The 26,639-nt window shown below is 41.2% G+C and overlaps 1 protein-coding gene and 1 long non-coding RNA gene across 3 annotated transcripts in view; one reads left to right on the top strand and one right to left on the bottom strand.

The window, feature by feature from the left end:
* The window catches only part of LOC143988895 (uncharacterized), a 48,721-nt gene extending 46,394 nt beyond the window's left edge, over positions 1-2,327 (bottom strand). Inside the window, exon 1 of the long non-coding RNA XR_013276932.1 lies at positions 2,192-2,327. This is a non-coding gene — a long non-coding RNA (uncharacterized LOC143988895). The remainder of the gene's footprint in view (positions 1-2,191) is intronic.
* NBAS (NBAS subunit of NRZ tethering complex) overlaps positions 1-26,639 on the top strand; it is a 1,050,553-nt gene that overhangs the window by 195,479 nt on the left and 828,435 nt on the right. For both annotated transcript variants that reach the window (XM_077488811.1, XM_077488809.1), the window contains exons 20-21: positions 2,238-2,342; positions 11,762-11,898. In XM_077488811.1, the coding sequence (XP_077344937.1) occupies positions 2,238-2,342; positions 11,762-11,898 (242 nt within the window). The remainder of the gene's footprint in view (positions 1-2,237; positions 2,343-11,761; positions 11,899-26,639) is intronic.

The raw sequence follows: 26,639 nt of genomic DNA, 5'->3' as shown, positions 1-26,639 counted from the left end.
TTAAAAAAAAAAAACGCGGACTCCCGGCGGACTCCCGCTTTAATGCTTTAAAACTATAATATCCATATTTGAAAATAGGGAATCCGTTAAATTCTTTACAGCTCATTATTATTATTCAGGATTTATATAGCGCCAACAGTTTGCGCAGCGCTTTACAATATGAGGGCAGACAGTACACTTAAAATACAAATCAATACAGGAGGGATAAGAGGCTCATCACTTTAAAGAAGAACTCCGGGATGGTGATTAAATCTATACAATAGTCTTGTATGGTTAGATAACCAAAACTGCTAATGTAATATTGTAAGTTCACAGTTTTAAAAACGAAACGTCATCTCTTTACACAGCATCTTTCTCAATCCCCCGGGCTCCAGAAGGTATCTCAGAAGAAGTGACATAATTTCCTGTTAGTGTTTGGCACAACCTATTAAGACTACAAATTCCGTCATGACCTGGGATTTAGAGTCTTAAAAGGAGGCAATGTGGGGGAGACTGTGGGCATGTGTGGGATGGATCAGACTCCTGGCCTGTCAGTCTAAGTATGCTGCTCAATGGGCACATTAGACCAGGAGTCTAGTCTCTCAAGCCCACTTACTGCAGCGAGCAATGTCATAATCATTTCACAGCTCACTTTAATAAGAACTACAGTGGGAATGTACGAGACAGGTGGCCAAGGGGATAGAGGGCATAGCTGCCCCCTTTCTAAATATCAGGATATATGGAAAAAAGGGGAACAGAGGGCTTTTCGTAGAACAAAGAAAGCTGGATTTCTGAGTGACAAGGGCACTGTAATACCAAAAAATGTGTTGAAGTGCAGTGCTCTCTCCTTGAGGTGATGCTGAAAATAAGCCCAGGTGCCCCCTGCAATACAATCAATAGAAGGAAAAACTTCTAGAACTAATGTTCATAGTTGAAGATGCATGAAAGTCCCACAGTAAGTCTTATTCACAATGTCCTGGAGCTGTCTGATACCCAGCTTCCTTAGGTACTTCCAGTGAGGCAGATAAAAAGTTCATTCTCCAGACCAGGACTTCAAGATTGTGCCCTACAGCGAAAATCTATTAGTAATATTCACCAGGCCCTCAGATCAGCCCCAGCCAAGACCCAAGCTGAAATTATTGTCTTAGTATAGCTGCAGCAGCCTCAGAGGAACTGGGATCTAGCAGAACAACAACACTCCAAAAAGGCCTCCCAAACATTCTGGATGCCTCCATCCAGTGATTGGATGGGGCATGACAAATCTTCATACTGGACATTTGACTCTTATTGCCCCATATTCTGGAAGCTTCTCCTAGTAGCAGGTAGGAGAAATCAGATACCCTGCTAGAAAACCCTGACTGGACAAAAACAATAGATTACTGCTCCACTGACTACAATGAGGCCAAAAACGATATTTAGCCTGACAACCTAACTAGAAGCAGGCACTACACAAGTATGGAAGCACCTGTATATATATAGTATAACATTTTCCCAAAGTTCAGCTTTAGGGCGCAACCTAATTGATGGCCCCCAAATTATGCCCCTATCGTTCTTGTGCATGGGGTTTACCAGCCTTCAACTTGTATTAGCCTTTTCAGTGGAGCCATCAGCTTAGATTTACTCTGATTATCATGACATATAGCATATCCATGGCTGTAAAAGGGTTAAAGGAAAACTGGTCTGAAAGAAATATGGAGGCTGCCAATGGTGACCCCCTTCCATTAACTATTTGTCTTGCTCTTTCTGGCTTTAGTACTTTTTGAGACCTAGACAAACATGCACATTAAAAAGTTAGAGCGAAGTCAGAGACCCTAATCTGCCTCAGAGAGTATTAACCTTTGTGACCAGGGGTCATTGGCCAGACCAATTTTTGAAGTGTGATGTTACTAATTTAATTGTAAGGCTGGAGAACTAGGAACACGCTCAGGTGACTATTTTTAGTTCTCTGTTGCAGCGCCAATTACCATTCCCATGGTGTAATCCAATGTACGTAAGGACGTTAAAAGCCTTATTTAAGCTACATGGTGAAACTGTTAAAACAGTCTAAATAGCATTTTCAGAAGGAGAGAGTCCATCATATTCTGCCTGCATGGGTTTCCTTTAAGAATAAAATAAAAATGTATTTCAGGTTTACTGGCTCCTTAATGCTGCAGAACATGCCAAACGTCTGATAAATAGTCTTGAATTATCCATTCATAATGCGCTCCATTACCGTGTTCCGAAGGATTTCTCTAACATCTGCTCCTTTCGTCCTGCAGGAGATCCTCGGGGGGCCTGAGGCAGCGGAGAGGAGATATGATGCCGACTTCTTCAAGAAGTTTAGAAACCAAAATATCGTGCTGTCAGCAAGAACATATGCTCGGGTAATGTTACAAAGTCAGAACAATAAAGGCGGAATTGATTCCTCTTTAAGCGCGCCGCCTTTCACCTCCATTATCATTTATAATCTGTTGCAGTTAGTTAACTCCGCGTTAAAGCCCAGTGTGCTTTGAACTCTGTATAGTTAGATGATCCTGTCAATACTAATCCACAATTAAGTAATCCTTTTTCTAACTAGATGTGGAGGCGTATGATCCTGGGCACAGTGACAAATGTTCTTATCCATCTGCCTTTGTTTTTGCTAATATACTTATCATCTAAGGGCGTAGAGTGTTATTGTTTTCACTGCAGCTGTTTTATGCTTTTGCCTTAACCTTTGGAACTGTACAGTCAATGTCTTTGTAGTATAGTGTGAATAGTTTTATGTTAATGTACATACAAAGGCTCCTATGTGACAGTCAAACCACTTGATGTCCGGAAGATTTTACCCCCTTCATGATTCCAGGGCATTTTTTGCTATTAGGCACTGTGCTATTTTAACTGGTAATTACGTGGTCATGCAACACTGTACTCAACATGTTTGATCACCACTGGATTCTTTATTTTTTTTTATATAAACTCCAAAAAAAAAAAAAACTTTTTATTTTTTGCTATAAAACATAAAAAATAAAGATTTAAAAAAAATCTAATTTCTTCATGAATTTAGGTCAAAATGTATTCTGCTACATATCTTTGGTAAAAAAAAAAACTAAACATACTTTCAATAACTGTATATTATTTGGTTTGCGTGAAAATTATAGCGTCTGGTATAAATACTGGACATTTTTAATTTTTAATTTATTTTTTGTACTAGTAATGGAGGTGATCAGCGACATTATAGTGGGACTTTGATAGTATAGAGGGAAATCTGACACTAGCTGAAGCAGGCTGAGTGGTGCATTAACTGACACTGACAACAATAGTGATCAGTGTTAATACTATTCACTGTACTAATGCCACCGGCTGGAAAGGCATTAACATCTTGGGGTCGATCAAAGGTTTAAATGTGTGCCTACAATGTTTACTATGTGTGTTATGTGCCACTTTTACTAAGCGACCTTGCTGTTTTTTCCCCTGCTTAGCAGGGAACAAAAGAACAGCAAGATCACCTGTCAGTGTTCAGTGCTCTGTGTTTACAACACAGAGCTCCTTTCTCAGAATGACAGAGCTGAACAGTGTGTGGTGGCAATCAATCATTGGCCGTCATTTGCTGATCAGCTTGTGCTGTAACGAATTATACCACAGCCGGGACAGAGGAAGCTCTGATCATGTATCATGTATCAGTTATGTGATCCAGTACAGCCACGCTGCAGCAGTATATTTTCGTGGGACAGGCAGGAAAAGTCTTAACAGGTCCTAAATCCAGTTACGATGGGACACACAAGCCTTATAAAGTACAAAGAGACTTATTGTACCTCTGCAAAATTAACTAAATCCTCCTGCAATCGTGTGTCACATCACATGCTCCCCTCCCAGACATTACAGTTCACAGTAGGAGAGTTTCAGCAGAGGAGGTACTCCTGTCAATCCAGGAAGCAATGGGCTAGGTGTGTCCAGCTTCTAATTGACAAGCTTATGAATCAGAAGCTATAATGCTGATATCCAAGTCTCCTGTAATATTGTCTCATCCCACTGTAGTGCAAGTAGCTTATATGAGGTTGACAACACTGCTGTGATCTTGGGCACAGTGGAAAAGTGTTTCCATCCCATTACCAGCATTATTATGCAGCAATGGACGTATTTAACTGGTAGACTCAACAGGTCTTTATGAGACTTTCCAAGGGGACTAAAACCAGCCATATTTGGATTGAAATGCAGCTGGTTCAGCAGTGACCAGCTGAATTTCGATCCATGTGTGCGGAAAGTGGCTGTACAGAAGTCGATCTACTGATCAACTACTCTACAGTCAGCCTGTCGGATAAAAGATGTTCGATTAGCCACTGGCACTGATCAGTTTATTCTGATAGTAGAGAACTATTCCAAACAAGAGGGATTCCCTTGAATGTTCGGATGGGGGAATCAGGCCATTTTCTTCATTCAACCTTCTGATTTAACAAAAAAGACCTGAGTCATCTATGGGCTGCTTTAGGAAAAGGGAAAGCGTAGATGCACTCACAGTTGGGTGCTGCAACATATATATTTTTAAGAGACTATAATTCAACTTCAAAAGGTAACTCCACGGTAAGAATACTACAATAATAATAATAATTTAGCATATACAATTGCAACACAAGCCATATTATAATATAACATTCTTAAAAGTTATCTTTCTGTTTACATCTGCAGCACTTCTTTAACATTTCTCTAAAATGCAAAAAATGTAATCTCCTGCTTGTGGGATTGGCTCTTTATTTTTTCAGAAGTTTGCACTAAGATACAATTCAGATTTTGAGCATCCTCATATCATCTGCAACAAAATTTAAATTTCTTTATCATACATCATGGGACACAGAGCCTTAAGTAATTACTTAATGGGTTATAGACCACCTTCAGGTGATGGACACTGGTATACCCAATCCAGGAAGTTCACTCCCCATATAACTCCTCCTCCTTCCAGGAGCACATCAGTTTTTTTTTGCCAGTGTGTAAGGCAGTGATTCTCAACCAGGGTTCCTCCAGAGGTTGCTAGGGTTTCCTTCAGCATTGGACCATTTCTGCCTCTCAGATAAGTTCCCACTGACACCATTGATCTTTTTAGCTATCTGTAAGGAGGCAATTCTTCCCAATGACCATCACACTAATGTATTATGAGTTGTAGATTTCAAATTTTTAGCAGGGGTTCCCTGAGACTGGAGAACTATTTCAAGGGTTCCTCTGTGTTGAAAAGGTTGAGAAAGGCTGGCCTAAGGTGTTGGTCATGAGTGAAGATGTGCTCTGAGGAGCTCCAGGAGGGATCCATGATGGATTTAACTAGCCTCCATAGACCAGATCCATTCAAAGTGCCCCTGAGGTCTAAGTGGATGATAACTAGGGCCTCGCATTCGAAGCATGAGATTTTTGCCTGTAACACCTCTCTTTGTAGGACTAGACCCCCGGAACCCAGGGCTTAGGTCTTGCTAAATTACCTAAAGCTTTCCTAGTGGGGTGCTTTACGGGTCCAAGGGAGTTGGAACCCCCGATATCTAAGGACCCGTGCAGCCCACCGTGATGGGTGAAGGTTGGATTGTCTGTTAATTCATCAAATCCTGCAGTGGGGATAAGGTAAGGGAAGAAACATGGGTACTAAAAACACCTATGTATTCTTCTTTAAGGTAAAAAATGTTGTCATGCCTTAATTCTCCACTAGAGGGAGTCTATGCACATACCTTACTCACTGTAAAGCTCAGTCAGTCTGTGTGTGTGTAGCTGCAGCAGCGTGTGCAGGGGGATTTCTCTCAGGTGAAAGAAATCTGCCAAATGTTTTCTTTCTCCCCCCCTGAAGGGACCAGAGGGTTAGGGGGACATCAGTGGTGTACCCCCTTACATCCCCCCCCCCTTTGCCGAAAGCTCCGTGCACGAGCGTGGGAGCACTTTTAAACAAAAAAAAGGGCAGATTTTTTCGGAGGGGGCGGGCCTAAGCGAGGTGCCATGAACGTCCATGAGAATGCAAGGCAGGCAAAAACAGATAAAACTACAGCTAGGACAGTCTCTCCTCGGCTGACAAGCAGGAAACCAGCAGCCCGCGCACAGGAACGCAGGAGCTGCGGGACACGTGAGGGTTGCAAACTGGCATTCCTGATACAGGAAGGACACTTTTTCCCCAGCACCAGGCTGAACTTTATAAGGGCTTTATTTGTCATGGCTATAGTCAACGATTTAGTGCAATTGTATAGTGCCTCTGTTTTTGTGCTTAGGACTATGGCTATCAAAAAAGACACCACAAAGATCAAAAAAGTATTAAAGGTTTCACTTCCAGGAGCTAGGATCTCGAGTCGCATTTCCATGCTGTCATCCTTGCCTGAATTGCCAGTTATATCAAGCCAGGGTGAGCCATTGGAACAAATGGATGGTGCAACTGCTTCTAACATCTCAGCCCCTGTATAGGTGACTGAAGATGTCCTTTCCTCCACCCTACAGGGTCTGGAAGGAAGATTTAGCGGCTTTAGCGGATTCAAATGGATAGGAAGTGTGCTAGATCCCCCTCCCCCACTTCAGAATCTTTGCAAGGGGAACAGTGGGCTCAGGATGAGGTGTTACCCTCAGTCGATAAGGCGGGAAAATTATGCCTCTGTGGAGGAAACAATGGTAGATGAACCTTTTTCAGCCTCACAATCTGAGAAATTGCTGATAAAAACTCTTACAGAGATGGTTTGTTCCACTTTCATGTTGCCCCTGACAGAGTCTCCTGAAAGCTTGGTTTCTTCCTTTGGTTTTTTAAAATGTTCTCAGCCTTTGCATGCGTTTCCTGACCATGCATTACTAGAACAGCTTATTTTTGCTGAATGGACTCACCCAGATAAGCATTTTCTCCCTCAGTTCTCTATCCCATGGAGGAGAAATTCACCAAGAGATGGAAAGTACCAGCAGCTGATGCTGTGATTTCCAGTGTGAATAAAAGCCTACCTTGTCCTATAGACAGTGCACACATGTTTAAGGATCCAACAGATAAGAAGTTGAAATCCCTGTTAAAATCTACTTTTTCCTTGGCAGGTGCTGTTAGTATTGCAGTTGCTGCAATAGGTGTCTGTCAATCCCTAAAGGACCAATTTAGACAGGCCCTAAAAGAGGTTCCTGCGCAACAAGCACGGGAATTGGCTGAACTACCGAAAGCATTATGCTTTGTCATAGATGCCATTAAAGATTCTGTTCACCAGGCGTCCCGCCTTATGATTATGCTTGTACATATGCGTACAATCCTGTGGTTAAAAACTGGTCAGCTGAAGCACCATGTAAAACCCCCCTAACTGCGTTCCCTTTTTATGAGGAGTGACTATTTGGAGAAGATTTGGACAAATATATCCAAACAATTTCTAGTGGGAAAAGTACTCTTTCTGCCAGTCAAAAGAAAGTATACGGTAAATGCCCTTCATTTAAACGGGCTCTTTCCCCTGTGCCAGGGGCTTCTGCCTCTAGGCAGTCATGACGGCCTCCACCATCAGACTCTAGAGGAAAACCTCAGGGTCAGACCCAGACTCGAAAGAAGTCCTGGGGTTGGAAACCTGCAAAGCAGAATCCTAAAGCCTCATCATGAAGAGGCAACCCCCCCACCAAGGTGGAAGGGAGACTTATGCGGTTTTCGGAAGTCTGGCAAGAGGAAATTCAGGACAGATGGGTCATCTCCACGGTAACACTGAGGTACAAGCTGGAATTTCGGGACTTTGCACCGTCTCGTTTCCTGAGGTCAAGCGTTCCCAAGGATCCAGAGAAAAGACAATCTCTGTTTTAGGCACTAGACCAGGGGTAGGGAACCTCAGTTCTCCAGCTGTTTTGAAACTACAAGTCCCATGAGACATTGCAAGACCCTAACAATCACAGGCATGACTCCTAGAGGCAGAGGCATGATGGGATTTGTAGTTTCAAAACAGCTGGAGAGCTGAGGTTCCCTACCCCTGCTCTAGACCGATCAATATCTCAAGGGGTGAAGCCCCACAAAAGAGCAAGGTCTGGGGTTTTATTCAAATCTTTTTATGGTACCAAAAACAAATGGAGATGTCAGACCCATTCTGTATCTAAAAAATCTAAATCATTTCCTGAAGATCTGCTCCTTTTGCATGTAGACGATCAGGTCAGTAGTTTCTATCCTTCTAGGAGTAGATCGGCATCAATCGGCATCGGGGATGCATATCTGCATGTTCCTATATTTCCCGCTCACCAAAAGTTTCTGTGGTTCGAGTTAAAACAGCAGCATTTCCAGTTTGTAGCCCTGCCCTTCGGGCTAGCCACAGCACCCCGGGTGTTCACAAAAGTGCTGGCCCCACCTCTAGCCAGGTTAAGGGCACAGGGCATAACAGTCGTTGAGTACCTAGATGATCTATTGCTAATAGACCAGTCGTGGCTCTTTTGGAGCAAAGCGTACGTATTACAACCAGTTACCTGGAAAGTTTGGGTTGGATTCTCAACCTAGAGAAGTCTTCCTTAATACCGCTAAAAAGACTGTAGTACTTGGGTCTGATCTTAGACACAGCCCAGGAAAAGGTGTTTTTGCCTCAGGCAAAGATCAGCTCCATAAGAGAGCTGGTGTGGATGGTCAAGTCCAAAGACGATCCCTCCATTCACCTTTGCATGAGTTTGCTAGGACCCATGGTGGCTTCATTCGAAGCAGTTCCCTATGACCAGTTCCATTCAAGACTGTTGCAAAACAGTATCCTGTCCGCTTGGAACAAAATGATTCAAGCTTTAGACTTGCCAATCCGGCTGTCCCCAGGGGTGTTACAAAGCCTCAGTTGTTGGTTACTAACTCAGAATCTGCTGAAAGGAAAATCCTTCAGACCAGTTATCTGGATTGTGGTAACGACAGATGCCAACCTTTCAGGCTGGGGAGCAGTACTAGAAAAGACAACTGTCTAGAGACAGTGGTCAAGAGCCGAAAGAACCTTGCCCATGAATATCCTAGAGATTCGGCAGTGCGTGGCTCTAAAGGCCTGGACTTTCAGGTTACAGGATTGTCCTGTCAGGATCCAATCTGACAATGCCACAGCTGTGGCTTACATCAATCACCAAGGGGGCACCAAGAGTCTCTTAGTGCAGAGAGAGGTGAACCATATTCTAATTCCGAGCGAATTGGCAGGCGGCCTACTTAAGTAACCAGCAGTTATTCCCAGGGGAGTGGTGTCTTCACCCTGACATATTTTGGGCTGATTTCCAAAGATGGGGAACTCTGGATGTAGATCTTCTAGCGTCCAGGTTCAACATGAAGTTAGTCAACTTTGTGGCCAGAACAAGGGATCCACTCCAATGCGGAACATATGCGTTGGTGACCCCATGGGATCAGTTCTCACTGATCTATGCATTCCCCCCTATTCAGTTGCTGCATCAACGTCTTTGCAGGATCAAGCTGGAAAGAAAGCCGGTAATTATGGTGGCACCAGCATGGCCCAGAAGGTCATGGTATGCAGAAATCGTAAAGATGGCATTGGTGGGCCCATGGTCCCTTCCACTATGGCCAGATCTGCTCTCACAGGGACTAATATTCCACCCTACCTTACAGTCTCTAAATTTGACGGCTTGGCTATTGAAACCCACATTCTGAAGAAATGTGGTCTCTCCGGGTCAGTTATCTCTACCCCAATTAATGCAAGGAAGCCAGCTTCCAGAACTATATATGTTATAGAGTCTGGAGGACGTATGTTTCCTGGTTTGAATCCAAGGGTTGGCACCCTCGGACATATATCATAGGCAGAATTCTTGCCTTTCTGCAATTAGGGGTAGAATTTAATTTGGCCTTGAGTACTTTTAAAGGCCAAGTCTCAGCTTTATCGGTCTTATTTCAAAGACCACTTGCTACACATTCTTTAGTCTGAGGATTTATGCAAGGGGTGACATGGTTTAATCTGCACGTCAAACCTCCCTGGAACCCTTGGGACTTGAACGTAAAGTGGTTGTAAAGGTTTTTTTTTTTTTTTTTTTAAATAACGAACATGTTATACTTGCCTCCACTGTGCAGCTTGTTTTGCACAGAGTGGCCCCGAACCTGGTCTTCTGGGGTCCCTTGGCGGCCGTCTCGGCTTCCCCCCCCACAAGTACTTCTCACATTCATGCGAGCTCCCTCGCATGGTGAGAAGTACTTGAGGGCGAGCTCCCGTGATACAACCGGCGCATATAACCGCTCACTGTATCACTTGGCCCGCCCCCCGGCGTGCTGCATCATTTGATGTGATTGACAGCAGCACGAGCTAATGGCTGCGCTTCTTTCAATTCATCCACTCTAGCCAATCAGCGGCCAGGCTGGGCGGCGAAGAGGATGTCGGAAGCGAGTGCGGGACTTTCAAGGGGTCGAGTAAGTAAAAGGGAGGGCCGGCACTATCAGATGTTTTTTCACCTCGATGCATAGAATGCATTAAGGTGAAAAGTTTACCTTTACAACCCCTTAACCTTTGTCTGTGTTACAAAAACAGCCATTTGAATTGATACAACATATTCCCCTAGTCCTTCTGACAAGGAAGTTGTCATTTTTGGTTGCTATAGCCTCAGCAAGGGGGGTTTCAGAATTGGCTGCTCTGTCTTGTAAAGAGCCATATTTGATTTTTCATAAAGACATTGGTGTTGTGCCCTCGTCCAGGTTTTTTACCAAAAGTGGTCTCAGGTTTCCACCTGAAACAAGATATTGTCCTGCCATCATTTTTTCCAAAACCATGTTCCAGGGAAGAGAAGTCACTACATTGTCTTGATGTGGTGAGAGCAGTGAAAATCTATTTAAAAGCAACTGCTCAGATTCGTAAGACTAATGTCTTATTTATTCTGCTGGAGGGTCCTAAGAAAGGACAGGCTACGTCGAAATCCACTGTCGTTAAGTGGATTCGGCAAGTTATAATTCAAACTTATGATTTAAGGGGTAAGATTCCCCGTTTTCAAGTTAAGGGGCACTCTACCAGAGCAGTTAGTGCTTCTTGGGCAGTGCGTCATCAAGCCTCCATGGCTCAGATCTGTAAGGCCGCAACTTGGTCTTCAGTACATACATTCACAAACATTTATCAGGTGGATGTAAGGAGGTATGAGGATATTGCCTTCGGGTGTAATGTGCTGCAGGCAGCGGTATAGGTCCTCAAGTCTGGGGGTACCCTCCGGGTTGTGTCTTCCTCCCCACAAGTAGCATTGCTATGGGACATCCCATTAAGTAATTAATTAAGGATCTGTGTCCCATGATGTACGATAAAGAAAATAAGATTTTTATAACGGCTTACCTGTAAAATCCTTTTCTTGGAGTACATCATGGGACACAGAGGTCCCTCCCCTCTTTTTGGGGATTTAAGTATATTGCTTTGCTACAAAAACTGATGTGCTCCTGGAAGGAGGAGGGGTTATATAGGGAGTGAACTTCCTGGATTGGGTATACCAGTGTCCATCACCTAAAGGTGGCCTGTAACCCATTATGTAATTATTTAATGCTTTGTACCCCATGATGTACTTCAAGAAAAGGATTTTACAGTTAAGCTGTTATAAAAAAATCCTATTTTTGATGACTTACCGTTTTGGCACAGTACTCCAAGTAGCTTACATTGCCTTGACAAAGTATGCATACCCCTTGAAATTTTCCACATTTTGTCATGTTACAACCAAAAACGTAAATGTATTTTATTGGGATTTTATGTGATAGACCAACACAAAGTGGCACATAATTGTGAAGTGGAAGGAACATGATAAATGATTTTTTCAATACTCCTCCTGACGAACCCTATGTCTGTTCTTTGTCCTGAAAAACAGTGCCATCTTTGTTCAGGTATAATTATTCATTGGAGCTCAGTCAAACAAGTGTCAGTTTGCTAACAGTTTTTCTGTGTTGTTGCAGGGAAGTAATGTGCAAGCCTTGGATCTTCTGTTCACCTTCCACGGCTCTGATCTGCTTCCTCATCGCCTTGCCATTCTTTCCAACTTTCCGGAGACCACATCCCCCCATGAATACGCCTTCCTGTTGCCTGAGGCTAGGTGAGATTAAATTTTTCTTATAGATGACATCACTGTGGAATCCCTGTAAAAAAAAAATGATTGTGTCATTTTGTCAGTGTGATGGCAAAGGCTTTTGTTTATAACATTTGCAGGAAATCATGTGGAGAGCAGGTTGTGGTTTTACTTACTTTTGCCATCTGATGTGGAAAAATTGCCTCTGAACAGGTTGCTATGTATTAGATACACTTATTTCTTTAGATTTTATACATGAGCATCAATCTTCCGTTTAGCTAAGGTCTATGCATTTCTCAGGCACAGCTTTATATCTCATTTGGTTTATAGCTCTAATCTAGTCTACTGCTTGGGTTGGCCATACACAGTTTGAATTTCATCCCATTTAGCAGGAATCTGAAAATATTCTAACCATTAAGGCTAAATGTACCAAGTTGATTGATTGAAATACAAAAACTTACAGCAACCAAACAGAATTCTTCTTTTGGAAGTGAAACATCTCTTTCAAGTTTTCTCTGTACAGTGCCTTAGTTAAAGGGACATTTTTATCTTGCCCAAGCAGGGTAAAGTTAGTGTCTTTGTGAAGGGCATCCCTTACAATTCCCCCCTCTTCCCCATAACATATTCACCTTGCCTCTGAGATGCCCTCATTGCTCCTTCCTCTTCTACAGCTGGTGCTGATTTGGCTATGTTGATGAACTAGTAGGGTAATGATGTAACTTCTTAGATCATGTGACAGTGTTTAAACCTAGCAATTGGCTGCTAGGTCTGGGTACTGTCACAGAGGAGTAGGTCACATTCTTGCTGGCTGTGGAGCAGCAAGGAACACTGAACAATCACTGTAAAGGTGAATTTAAGGATGAAAGGGTGGTTTTGTAGTAATCAGACAGTTGAGGGGCCCCCTTCCTCTCTTGGACATAACTGTGCAAGATTATTAAATGACCTGTAGAATTGCTCTCATGCCTTGCTTTTCTGGGAAATGGGAGTTCGTTAATGCAGTACAACATGTTACTGCTACAATACATAGTTTCCAGGATCCATCCAAGGGTCCCTAACAATCAAGAGAAAAAGTAGTGTCCCAATGGCTGTCTCCTAAATCAACCAGATTCTAATGTGGAGAGAGCTTCTTGAAACATGTATAGAATGGGGGATACCTTTATTGAAAAAATTTTGTTCAATGGAAGACCTTTATATTATATATATACTGAATGAGAAATTGTTGACATAGTTAACCCCTTGACGCCGGCCGCTGGCAAATATATGCTGCCTCCCGGCACCTGGTCCTTGGCGCCAAGGGGCGGCATTTTTGCGTGAATTACTGTTCAAACAGCTGTGTCAAGAGCACGTGCGGGGAGCGCTCCCGACCGTTACCGGTGCCTAACCAAAACCTCTCAATCGCTGCTTATGATCGGGAATTTTCATATCCCGTGACTGCCATAACAGCCAGTGATCTGCTCTTAAGCCCTGCCTCTGGCCTCATAAACCTCTTAAAGGGCCGGGAGGTGCCGGTGTGGAAAGGTTAAAGATTGTTCGTTTTTTTTCTCAGCAAAAGGAAAAATAATCTCCTGTGGTTGATCCATGTACATTGCAAGGATTTTAATAAAAATTGCAGCAGAGTCCTACCTGTTTCTACTTTTTGTCCCCTTTCATACTTGTGCAACTTGTCCTGCGAATTGGGACTGCAAAGCCGCATGATAAGTCATACCCCATGATTTTCAATGAGTGCCATTCATATCTGTGCGACTTCAAAGTAGTTCTTGCACTACTTTAGTCTGACTTTGATGCAAATTGAGGTCCATAGCCCTCAAGATTACACTGGCATTGCTTCAAGTCGCATCAAAATCATGGCAAAATTGCACGACTTTCAGGTCGAACAAGTGTGAAAGGGGACATAAGAAAAAGCTGTATGTCCTTGGAATACTGAATCTTGAATGAGAGTGTATGCATTCAATAGAGTCAGCTGATGCACTTGGCGTTCTAATGAGGAAAGTTGCAGTGTCTGCATACCTTTATGGATTATTTCACAAAAAATATCATTCCTATTGCAGAGAATGCCTAAAATTTTACTTTGTATCTTAATGCAGACTTCTGACAAAATTAGTGAGCCAATCACACAAGCAGGAAATTATGTTTCTGGGGAAGTTCTGTGTACAGAATCCCTCTAGGTTGCCATATTGTATTGTATTTTAGAGAAAACTACAGCAGCTGCAGATTATAAAGGAAAGTTAAGTTTTAATTACATTCAATTAGAATATTGTTTGCAATTGTAGCAATTGTATATGATTATATATATATATATAAATACAGTGCTCAGCATAAATGAGTACACCCCAACAGATTTGTCAGAAAACCTTTATTTTCCTTTCAAAATTAACATTTAGGGGGTTATTTATGAAAGGCAAATCCACTTTGCACTGAAAGTGCACTTGGAAGTGCAGTCGCTCTAAATCTAAGGGGTAGGTCTGAAATGAGGGAAAGCTCTGCTGATTTTATCATCCAATCATGTGCAAGCTAAAATTACGTTTTTTATTTTTCTTGCATGTCCCCCTCAGATCTACAGCGACTTTACCTCTAAGTGCACTTGCAGTGCAAAGTGGATTTTCCTTTAGTAAATAACCCTCTTAGTCTTAGGAGAAAAGCTAAATTTTAGACAACAAAATCCTAACTACCAAGAATTCAACTGAGTCTAATTCATTAGGAAGGTGTCCAGCAGACAGTTGATTATAGAAGAGTGTTACTTAACAAAGACAACCCCTTCCCATTTCATGCTGTCAGCAATGGCACCACATGGAAGAGAAATGTCACAAGGCCTGAGAAAGAAAATTATTTCTTTACACAAGAAAGGTAAAGGCTACAAGAAGAGCAAAGAGTTATTTTCAGTCAGAATACTGTAGCAAAAATGGAACAAAGATGTAACTGCAACCATCTCACAGAGATGTCCAGGCCGTCCACGGAAGTTACACTTCAACAGGAGCATCTTCTGATGAGATGGCTTGAAGAAAATTGCCATTGTTCACTGCCGTTGGCTAAAGAAGTAGAAAGCCAAACTGGGGTTATTGTTTCCCGTGACACAATACGGTGTGCACTACAGAGAAATGGCATGTATGGGAGTTGTCCACGAAGAAAGCCTCTCCTAAAGCCCATGCACAAAAGAAGACCGTCTGGAATTTGCCAAGGCCCATGCGGAAAAAGAAGTAGACTACTGGGACTCTGTACTCTGGAGTGATGAGATCAAGAAAAAATGTTTTTGGAACTGATGGTTTCAAAACTGTATGGCATCACAAAGCATACAAAGAGCAGATGTACTGCTCTATATTCAAACAGAAGATGCTACCATCACTCCATGCCCTTGGTCGTTGTGCGCTTTTCCAACATGACCATGTTTTAAAACACAGATCTAAGGCCACTGTTGTGTTTCTGAAGAAGAACAAGGTGGAAGTGATTCAGTGGCAATGTATGTCTTCTGATCTGAACCCAATTAACCACCCATGGGGAATTCTGAAACGACAAGCTGAGCATCACTCTCCATCCAGCTTCCAGGCTCTAAAACAGTGGTTATCAACCTTGTCCTTAGGACCCACTAACAGGCCAGGTTTTATGTATTAACTTGGGGAGATGCAGACTACAATACTGCAATCACTGAGCAGAAAATTATATCACCTGTGATGTGTTTCAGTTATCTTGCAAAACTGGCTTGTTAGTAAGCCCTGAGCACAGGGTTGATGACCAGTGCTCTAAAAGAAGTCGTTCTTGAAGAATGGAAAATGATGTTGCAGTATGTTGCCAACTTGTTCCTTCCATGCCTAGAAGACTTGGTGCTGTCCTTAAAAATAATGGAGGTTATACAAAATACTAGCTGGAGTAGTTTTTGTTGTGGATTGTCATCATTTTTGCATCAACTAATTTGAGTAAGACTGAAGATTTTGTAACCTAAGTTATATTATTAACCTTACTTTCATGTAGTGAGCTAAACAAACATTCTATAAAATCAGTTGTGTCAACATTTTGGGAATTGTTCTAGTGTTCACTGAGCGTTTAATTAAAATCAGATCTTACTTTTCAAAATGGGTGTACTCATTTATGCCGTGTGTTTATATATGTATGTGTGTGTGTGTATATATGTGTGTGTGTGTATGTGTATATATATATATATATATATATATATATATATATATATATATATATATATATATATATATATATATACATATACATATACATATACACACACTTTTTTTCAATTTGCTATTTTTTTTCACAAAAGTGGCGTTAACCTAGTATCCCAAAGCGTATATGGCAATAATACTGGGCAGCATGCTGGGTTGTCTACGACCACCCACTTAATTTGAATAATGATATGAATAATAGACTACATACTTACCCAATTATTTTCTGTTTATATACTCAGTACTGTGTATGTATTACTAATTTCCAGCTGTATTTCCTTTATTTTGTTTAGGAGGTGTAGCTCTCAGGACATATTGTTGCATTACATTGGAATATTGTTCCATTGTACTGCTTCATCTGTAACTTGGAAAACTTGTAACTTGAAAAAAGTAATAAAATATTTGTTAAAAAAAGAAAAGAAAAAATAGCTCCTAATGTTTAACTTGTTCTTAGACAGCCATTAAACCATGTCTATTAAAGTTAAAGTTTAGTCTAGAGCCCTCTGTGGGTGGTATAAGTCTCTTCTTGCCTTTTAGCCGTATCTTTACAAAAGTGCAATCTGCGTCCCAGTGCTGCTATCCTAATCGGACAGTGCCGTTCAGCCATGAGAGGATGCAATTTGTTTTCAGGGTTAAGGCTTCTAAGAAGTGGTCAATGGGAAGCTGTTAAAAAGAAGAACCTATGCACTAGAAAACATCTGAACACATTTATGTGGTGTGTTATCATTCTCTTTAGATCTTCTAAATATAGTGTTCTGCATATACAGTTCCAGGAACCGGCAGCCTCTCATGTTGATTATATATTTTGTGAAATTTCATTCATTTTCTCAGTCAAAGAAATATTGATGTTGGGATAATTATTTGAGCCTATGTGAAGAATAAAACATTGTGCAGCTGATCAGGGTATCTGCCCTTTGTAGCAACCCAGAGAATCAATCATCATTATCTTCTCTGCCACATTAAAACTTGAATAATATTTAACAGTGCAGAATGCTGACATTGTACGTTTTCCCCCCTCTGATTTTTCCCATGTCTTTTCACATTGATCCAACAATTGTGGACTGGGGTTACCCAAAGAGACGGGTCACAACTCTCTCAGTCCTGTTGTCTATGCCAGTTTGTCTACTGAACCCAGTATAGGGGATGGCTACAACAGTGGCACATTTTATGTTCGTAAAGTGATCATATTACACTGAAAAGACAAAAAAACAAAACAAAGGCTCCCACAATAGTTTTTCAAGGGACTGGTAAAGTCCACCTTAGCATTTAATACAACTCCATACTTCAACAGGTGTATACCCAAAAACTTTGAAAGGGTTTGCCTGTCTGTGGTGAGGGTTGGCCTGCTCTGACACGTGAGCCTTAGATTTTGATGGGCTATTATGAATATCCCTAGGAGTAACTAATACATTTCTTGCTCTTGACTCCGACAGTTATACAATATTTTTATCCTACCCGGGGTTGTGATTGTTATATGTTGTGGGAACTCATTACACTGGTAGGGCTAGGAGGATGTTGTCTTTTACTATGGCATATGCTATCTCTGATCAGGGATATGAAATTAGCGGACCTCCAGCTGTTGCAGAGCTACAAGTACCTTGAGGCATAGCAAATCTGAACGTGCACGCAATAACATCATCATTGTATCCATAGGTGTCGCCCAGTTATCTGCAATCGATAACAACATAAATGGTAGATTTGGTTACACAATGTGTGGGTTAATTTTAACACGCACATGTGCTGTCGATTTGTTTGAATTGTTTTCAATCTATTCCACTACTAATGTTTCAAAATAGTTAATTTCGACGCACAAAATCCAACATGTTGGTTCGTTTTTTTTGGCATGAAATTTGCATTACTAGAATCAAAATTTTCCCACTAATTTTGCGAAAGTCGGATGATCAAAACAATTTTTCTTGTTCAATATTTTTATTGAAAATAATTTTTCATCAATATAACAAAACAATGGAGTAATAAATATCCCAAACCGGGAGCCAACATAGCCCTTCAGTAGGGTTTATGATCAAAAAAATTTTTTAATCGTGTAGGGCCAGCAATAGTCTAATGGGTGTGGTTTCATAATTGTCAATCAGCTGTGCACCTGGCAGGGCACTAATGAGGAAATCAGCACTAATACGGAAATCAGGGGATGCCTGAAATCTGACTTGTATCTTAGTGTAGACTTCTGGGAAAATCTGTGAGCCAATCACACAAGCAGGAAATTATGTTTCAGATACTGCTCCTCGGTTTTCCCATTGAGGTGCCATGTCTTCCATTTGGAGGTGTTATCTTAGATTGCTATATAGCGGATTTGTGATTTATTATTTTAGTAATGGATATCCATATATACAGTGCCTTAAAGTATTCATACCCCTTGACATTTTCAACATTTTGTCATGTTATAACCAAGAACGTAAATGTATTTTATTGGGATTTTATGTGATAGACCAACACAAAGTGGCACATAATTATGAAGTGGAAGAAAATTTCAAAATGGTTTTCAATTTTTTTTTACATATATGTGAAAAGTGTGGTGTGCGTTTGTATTCAGCCCCCTGAGTCAATACTTTGTCAAACCACTTTTTGCTGCAATTGCAGCTGCAAGTCTTTTTAGGTATCTCTACCAGCTTTGCACATCTAGAGGATGAAATTTGTGCCCATTCTTCTCTGCAAAATAACTCAAGCTCTGTCAAATTGGATGGAGAGCGTCTGTGAACAGCAATTTTTCAGTCTTGCCACATATACTCAATTGGATTTAGATCTGGACTTTGATTGGATCATTCTAACAAAAGAATATGCTTTGATCTAAGCCATTCCATTGTAGCGTTGGTTGTATGTTTAGGGTCGTTGTCCTGCTGGATGGCGAACCTCTGCCCCAGTTTCAAGTCTTTTGTAGACTCTAACAGGCTTTCTTCTAAGCCCTTGTACACACGCTCGGAGATTCCGACAACCAAATCTGTCGGAGTAATTCCGACGGATTAATTCTGGAAGAGGTCCGGAAGTGATGTTGCATACACACGGTCGGACTAAATTGTCGGAAAATCCAATTGTACATAACATGATGATGTTATTTCGTTACGACGGGATTACATTCAGGCTAGCAGCCAATAGCTTTGGTCTAGGAATTTGATGTGAGCATGCGTGGCACTTTGTCCTTCGGAGTAGGCTTCACATGATCGGAGTATGTCCGATAGGAGCATTTTGTCTGAAAATTTTACCGGCAAGTTGGAAAAGTTGGTCCGTCGGATATTCCGATGGAAACAGTCCGGTTCAGACCCCACACAGTTGGAATATCCGACAAAACGGTCCAATAGGAAACATTCCGTCGGAATCTCCGACTGTGTGTACAAGGGCTAAGATTGCCCTGTATTTGGCTCCATACATCTTCCCATCAATTATGACCAGCTTCCCTGCCCCTGCTGAAGAAAACCATCCCCACAACATGATGCTGCCACCACCATGTTTCACGGTGAGGATGGTTTGTTCAGGATGATGTGCAGTGTTAGCTTTCCACCACAGATAGCGTTTTGCGTTTATGCCAAAAAGTTCAATTTTGGTCTCCTCTGACCAGAGCACCTTCTTCCACATGTCTGTTGTGTCCCCCACATGGCTTCTTGCAAACTGGACTTCTAATGGCTTTCTTCTTGCCACTCTTCCATAAAGGCCAGATTTGTGGATTGCACAACTAATCATTGTCTTGTGGACAGATTCTCCCACCTGAGCTGGGGATCTCTGAAGCTCCTTCAGAGTTACCATGGGCCTCTTGGCTGCTTCTCTGATTAACGCTCTCCTTGCCTGGCCTGTTAGTTTGGGTGGACAGCCATGTCTTGGTAGGTTTGCAGTTGTGCCATACTCTTTCCATTTTCAGATGATGGATTGAACAGTGCTCCTTGACATGTTCAAAGCTTGGGATATTTTTTTATAATCTAACCCTGCTTTAAACTTCTCCACAACTTTATCCCTGACCTGTCTGGTGTGTTCCTTGGCCTTCATGATGCTGTTTGTTCACTAAGATTCTCTAACAAACCTTGGAGGGCTTCACAGAACAGCTGAATTTATACTGAGATTACATTACACACAGTTGTGGCACTTTGTGTGTCGCAATTGTGTACGCATGATCAGAATTTAAACAATTTGATTTTGTTGTCGGAAAATTTTAGATCCAGATCTCAAACTTTGTGTGTCAGAAATTCCGAAGGGAAAATGTCTGATGGAGCCCACACACGATCTTAATTTCCGACAACACAGTCCAATCGCACATTTTCCGTCGGAAAGTCTGACCGTGTGTACAGGGCATTACAGTAAAGAACCATATAACTTTTGTGCTAACCAATCAATAATCACTTATTACGATTTTTTTTTAATTTTTTTTACCAAAAATATGTAGAATACATATTGGCCTAAAGTGAGGAAAAAAAATGTTTTTTTTTATATATTTTTGGGGGATATTTATTATAGCAAAATGTAAAAAATAATGCATTTTTTTCAATATACCACCAAAAGAAAGCTCTATTTGTGGGGAAAAAAGGACGTAAATTTTGTTTGGGAGCCACGTCGCACGACCGTGCAATTGTCAGTTAAAGCGGTGCAGTGCGGAATCGCAAAAAGTGCTCTGGTCTGGAAGGGGGTAAATTCTTCCGGGGCTGAAGTGGTTAAGGGTAAACCTCTTTTCTTCCAATTTTAATGAGTGGCCACAAGTCTTGTTAAACTCCACTCCACAAAAAAGTTTTATCCCTATTGTTGGGTCACCAGTACAGTATTTGTAAATTGAAATCATATCCCCTCTCAAGCGTCTCTTCATGGGGTGTTAATTTTGAACCACATAATAATCATAAATAGTCCAATGTCCAGTGTTCCATAAAACGTTTTTGTTGACAAGATTTATTTTTGGCAGATCTAGGCTAAAAAGTTAACAATGAATGCCGCGCTCAAGCTGTCCAGCAGCAAAAGGAACTCAACAGAATTCAAGCAAATGGAGTTTATACACAACATGGTCACACATGAAACTCCGTTTTACATAACTCCTGAATAGATTGAGAATAAATGAGCATAATGAACATTTGCAGTTGCCTGTCTTAGGCAACGATCTCCTAAACTGCTGAATGTTTGCACAATATGTTAATGCTGTAGTAATGATAATGACAGTGTAAAGTTTCTTGCATTGGTAAAGCGATAAACACATTGAGAATCATCTTCCCACTGTCACCTAAGCCAGAACAGGAACACTAATGTCTCTGCAGTGCGAACGGCACCGTTTTGTTACTGTAGCAACCAGATGTGTCTTTATTAAGTGTGGATCGTTAAAGGCAATGGCGGCTGCAATACACACAGCAAATTAGCATGACAATTGAGAATTAATTGTTTCTCGGGATAGTGATGATCACCGTCCCTTCTGTTATTGCAGCTGTAGACTGGCTAAGTGAAAATTAAGAGAAAAATGAAAAACGCTGTTGGCTTTAAATCCTGGTGCACGCCACTAGTTATTTTTTTTTTCATTCAACCAAACGGTGCTATTGTGTTCTGACAGGGGGATCCCCTCCCGGGTCAGAACACTCCAGTCAGCACTGTGACGTTGGCTGAGAGTGCTGATTGGGGCCGATCAGCTGTTGGATTTCCAGCATGCTTGTCCAACAGAAGCCAGCCCAGTTGCCGTACACATGAGCCGAATGTCGGCCATTTTTTATTGAACTGGTAGATGTCATCTGATATTTGGCCCATGTGTACTAGGCTTGAGACTGGAGATTAACATGTGGGGTTCTGATGGAGGGGACAAATAATGTACCCTCCATCAAAACTACAGATCTGTCCTAGTTACCTGATTCTTAAGCCTAGATTTTAGATGCTCAGTGCCAAGTCCTACAGAAAAATGAGCACCAGCCGCCACTGTTTCAGACGGTTTTGTTTATTTAATAATAGCTGAAGTCTAATGTACATATATAATACCTTCCCTTGTTCAGCATGCAATTGTTTTAAAATTTTCAATCAAAGCATAATGTTTTGAAAAAATACTTCTCGGGATTCTGTGATTTCATCACTGGGTTTGTCTGCTGGTCTTTGCTCTGAATTTGGTGGAAGAGGCCAATGGGCTCCTATACATATCACAGTACCTTGCCTCAGATCATCTTTTAAGAGTGCTATATGAAAGAACACATCCCCGGCATCCATTTATACATTCATGCTCCTCCCTTCAACATGGTGCTGCAGACAGACTGGCCAGTTGCTTCAGCATGCATTTCTAAAGGGATACCTGGACATGTTTTCATACTCAGGAACTGAATGATTAATCGCAGAGAAAATGAATAGATGTGATGAGAGGTGGGCAACAATGGTACTGATCGGGAAGGCAGGGGATTAACAATGATTGAAATCCTTCAGACTGTTAATTAGGGTGAGTTCAGACCAGCTGCTGCATTTTCAGTTGTGGTTATATTGTGAAATGAAAGTTTGCAGGGAATTAATAATCTGTTTCAAAATGAGAGGCTTTGCTACAAGCGTGGGAAAAAAAAGTTAAGGCTGTTTTTATTATTATTGTTATACTAGTGACAAATGATGGGATAGCATGGGTAAATTAAGAAAAGGGGCAGGAGAGGGAGTAATTGTTATTTGATTATAAAAAATGTTTAATACAGCAATTCATACACCATGCGTGTATCGCAAAGATGAAGAGTTAGTATATTATTTCCCATCAACATCATCTAGGTTGTATGACATTAAGCCCTTGAAATCTCGAAGGGATTAAGCGTGGCCTTATAGAAAGTGTTGCTTTTCCTGCAAAATTATAAAAATTAGACTTGGCATGCACAGACAAGTCCACTAACTTAGTAACTACTGGCCGAAATGAATTAGAGAGGAAAAATTTTTCTTTTTAAAAAGTCCCAATAGGCAGATAGCTGGATTATCATATGTTGAACTAATAGCAACAAGATCACAGGGAAATACACAAGCATCGTTGTTTTCAGGTCATATTTTTTTAAAGAGAAACACCGGGATAGTCATACAATTTGCACTTTAGTCCTGTGTAGTTAGTTAAAGTAGTACTATAGGAAAAACTTTTTTTTTTTTTTTTTTTCATTTTGAATATAGCAAGAAGGGTTATACCCCTGTCAGACTTTTTTTCACCATCTGTTGCCCATTGCAGAGATTTCCCTTCCATTCACTCTGTCCCATAGCCAAACATGAATTGAGAGGCAATCCTTGCAAATTAAGGACATTTTTTGGGGACCCCCAGGTCACTCGAACTAGTGTCTCCATTGGAAGATTTCCCCTCTATTACTTTTCTGGGGACAACCCATAGTTTGGAATTTTCTTTTACTTTCAATGATAATGGTAAACGGGACAAACCAAGAAGGTGAATCTCCTTAATGGGGGCACAGACAACAATAAAAAAAACTGACAAGCATTCTAATCCTTCTCCACTTTATCCAAAACAAAACAAAAAAAAGTTTTTTTCTTTAGTTCTACTTTAAGAAAAATTGCTTATGTGCTTTGGATTAAAATTGCATGCTTTATACAAAACTCAAAATTTTGTGTCAAAATCCAGGAGGAGATCACGTCCTGTTAGGGTTTGTCACCATATACTAAGACTACAAATCCCATCATGCCTTGGGTTTTAGAGCCTGAATGGATGGTAGTGTGAATGGGATCAGTCAGACTTCTGGCTTGTGCATCTAACTATGCTGTATGTTGGGCGGTCTGATCCACTGACTGTACAGCATCATTAGATAAATAAGCCAGGTGTCTGATTCATCTCATATACACCCACGGTCCTGCCCACATTGCCACCTGTTCAGACTGTAGTTCTCAGTAAAGCAAACTCTTGATGCAGTGAGTGGACCATATAGTCTCAAACTCCAGGTCTGATTCACCCACAGTCTGAATGGGAGGCAATGTGGATGGGGCTGTGGGCATATGCTGTACAGTAGGCGGATCAGACCAGGAGTTTGAAACCATTGTGTCCATCCTCTGCAGCAAGTGGTGATGTAATTACCTCACCACTCTTTATGGAGAACTACAAGGGGCCACTGGTCTTATTATTCTGTGAGGAGTCCTCCATGTCCCTCATATCCTGTTCATGTCAGGATTACACCACATTGTGAGAGAGTGATCTTCCCATATCCGGGAATGTTGAAAAACATTCATTCTAAGCAAAAGAAGCAAGAATTTTACCCTGCAACCTAGCATGAAGTTTAAAGATAAAAATATGGGGCTTCTGGCAGCTGGCAAACACTTGGCCTGCCGCACAACAAAGAAGCCCAAGAACTGGGGCAGCCCAGTGGCTAGGTGGTCAGCACTTCCACCCAGCAGCACTATGGTAATTTGCATATTTTTTTCTGTGCCTGTGTGGGTTTTCTCCGGGTACTATCATTTTCTCTCTCACTCCAGACATGCTGTGGTAGGTTAATTGTCTCCTATCTAATTTGGCCCTAATATGTGTTTGTATGAATGTGAGTTAGGAAGCTTAAGCCTCATACACATGATCCGATTGATGGCAGGGGATTGTCTGTTGACAGACTTTTGTCCTAAAATCTGACCGTTAGTATGCTCCTTCTGACAAATGTTGTCCAACTTTCGGCCAACAAATGTTGGATGGCAGGCTAGTAAATTTTCAGCGGACAACGGTCTGTTGTCTGATTTTCATATTGTCAGTACACAAGTCCGTCACACAAAAGTCGAAAAGTTCAAACATGTATGCTCAGAATAAGTGCTTATCAAACACGAAATTAGCATAAGGGGTCCAAAGGGTGGCACTCAAGAGCTGAAATTCCTTGTAGTACATCAATGCATTCATGTTTGTTGGCCGACAATTGTGTACTGTTGGTATGCAAGACAAGTTCCTGGCACTTTGGAAAAAAAAATCAGATGCTCCGTTAGCCAACAATCAGATCGTGTGTATGAGGTTTTAGATTGTAAGCTTTTTGAGGGCAGGGACGCTTGTGAATGTATTATATGTTAAAGGGATGTGTAAATTGACGGCACTATTTAAGTACCTGTAATAATAACTGGAACTTAAATAAATTCCTGTGCATCTGCACCTTCTGGCAGGTAAATCTCTTGGTACTCGAGCAGAGGATGTGGACATTTACGCTTTGTTTGCATAGTGTGGAAGGTAGCTGGGATCTAAAAGGCTATCTTCTGATGTGTAGACCCTTGGTCCACCTCTGTAATCTGGCAGAAAGTATCCAGGTGTCAATGGATTAGACCACTATCTGATTGAAGGTGGGCTGTCTTTGAGGTAAGTGCTATCAGAGATTTGTAGATGGCTTGCGTTAACTGCAGTAAAGTCCTCTGCAAGGAGTCAAATGCTTCAGCTGGAGTGGAAATTTTGGTACAGCATGCCATCTTCATTTCCACAACTTCCGGTAGCACCATAAAACCCCCAGTGTGACGCAAGACAGCAGATTCTTCCCTAAACTCCTCATGATATTGAAAAAAATACAAAAATCAAAACACCACCATAAAGAATGTATATAAATCTATATACGTAGGTGAAAGTCTATACCAGTATTAATAATAATCAGGTGTGACTGTCTTTCTGATACATTTATATGCACAACCTGATTACTATTAATATGGGAACTGTTATAGGTTTTCACCTACTTATATAGATTTATATACGTTCTTTATGGTGGTGGTTTGATTTTTGTTTTGTTTTTTGGAATCTTTGGACTTTGCCACATCTTCTTTTTTTTTTTTTTTTTTTAATAAACCTTTTATCCATATAAACGACACTGTGAAATTTGCTCACTTGCACGTACTCTGAGGGTGGTTTGCCCCTGCATACCCGCACATATTTCAAGGTGTTACCCCCATAGGGGGCTTGCTCTAGTACCTAGGTGAGGATGATAGGTACTTAATTTTATGGCATAACCTTACGCCTGGGGTTATAGCCCATTTCTCCTCTGTGCCTTTTGATAACAGTTAGCACCACTGACCCCAATTTTTGTTGGTCACATACTGGACAATTCAGCCATTTTTTCCTATGACTGTTTTCTGTAATAAAGACAGGCAAAATGTTCAGTGTAACACTTCCCAATAAGCTTATCGAACTGTCAGTCTTCACATTTTGCAGCCACAGTAATGACAGATCACATATGTTTAAGTTATTATAGAATACTGCTTATGTTAATAGCTGGTTCCATCTGAGATCTTTCATGGCTCACTCTACTTACATCAATAAATTGATACTTTACGCATGAATATTCATGAAATTACAGAGTACATTGGCTTGTCAAATGGTCCACAGTTACCTGTCAACAACAGTTACTCCATAGGCATTTTATACCTAATAGCCTGTAGAAAGATTTTTCACTAAGAGGTTTGTTATTTTTTTTCATATTTAGTGGGATTATCCAGTAGAAGATCACTGGAGGATTCTGTTTCTTCTATAGCCCTATCTGTACAAAAAAAAAAAAAAAGTGTTACTAAACCCACAACAGTAAAATCTGTCTGTAAATGTAAGAATAGAATGCTCGTTATATTCACTGTACTGCATTGTGTAAAAATGCTCTTTGATCTTGTCTGCATAGAACCACCCCTCTCCTGCACTATCACTCTGGACAAGTACAGATAAGATACAGTGAGGGTAGTCCTACTGCACATGCT

The sequence above is a fragment of the Lithobates pipiens genome, unplaced genomic scaffold, assembly GCF_037356315.1.
Source record: "Lithobates pipiens isolate NorthernLeopardFrog02 unplaced genomic scaffold, aLitPip1_a1.2 Scaffold_18, whole genome shotgun sequence".
In the NCBI taxonomy this organism is placed as follows: Eukaryota; Metazoa; Chordata; class Amphibia; order Anura; family Ranidae; genus Lithobates; species Lithobates pipiens.
The sequence above is the reverse complement of the archived record's forward strand: the minus strand, read 5'-3'. Positions and strand labels throughout refer to the sequence as shown.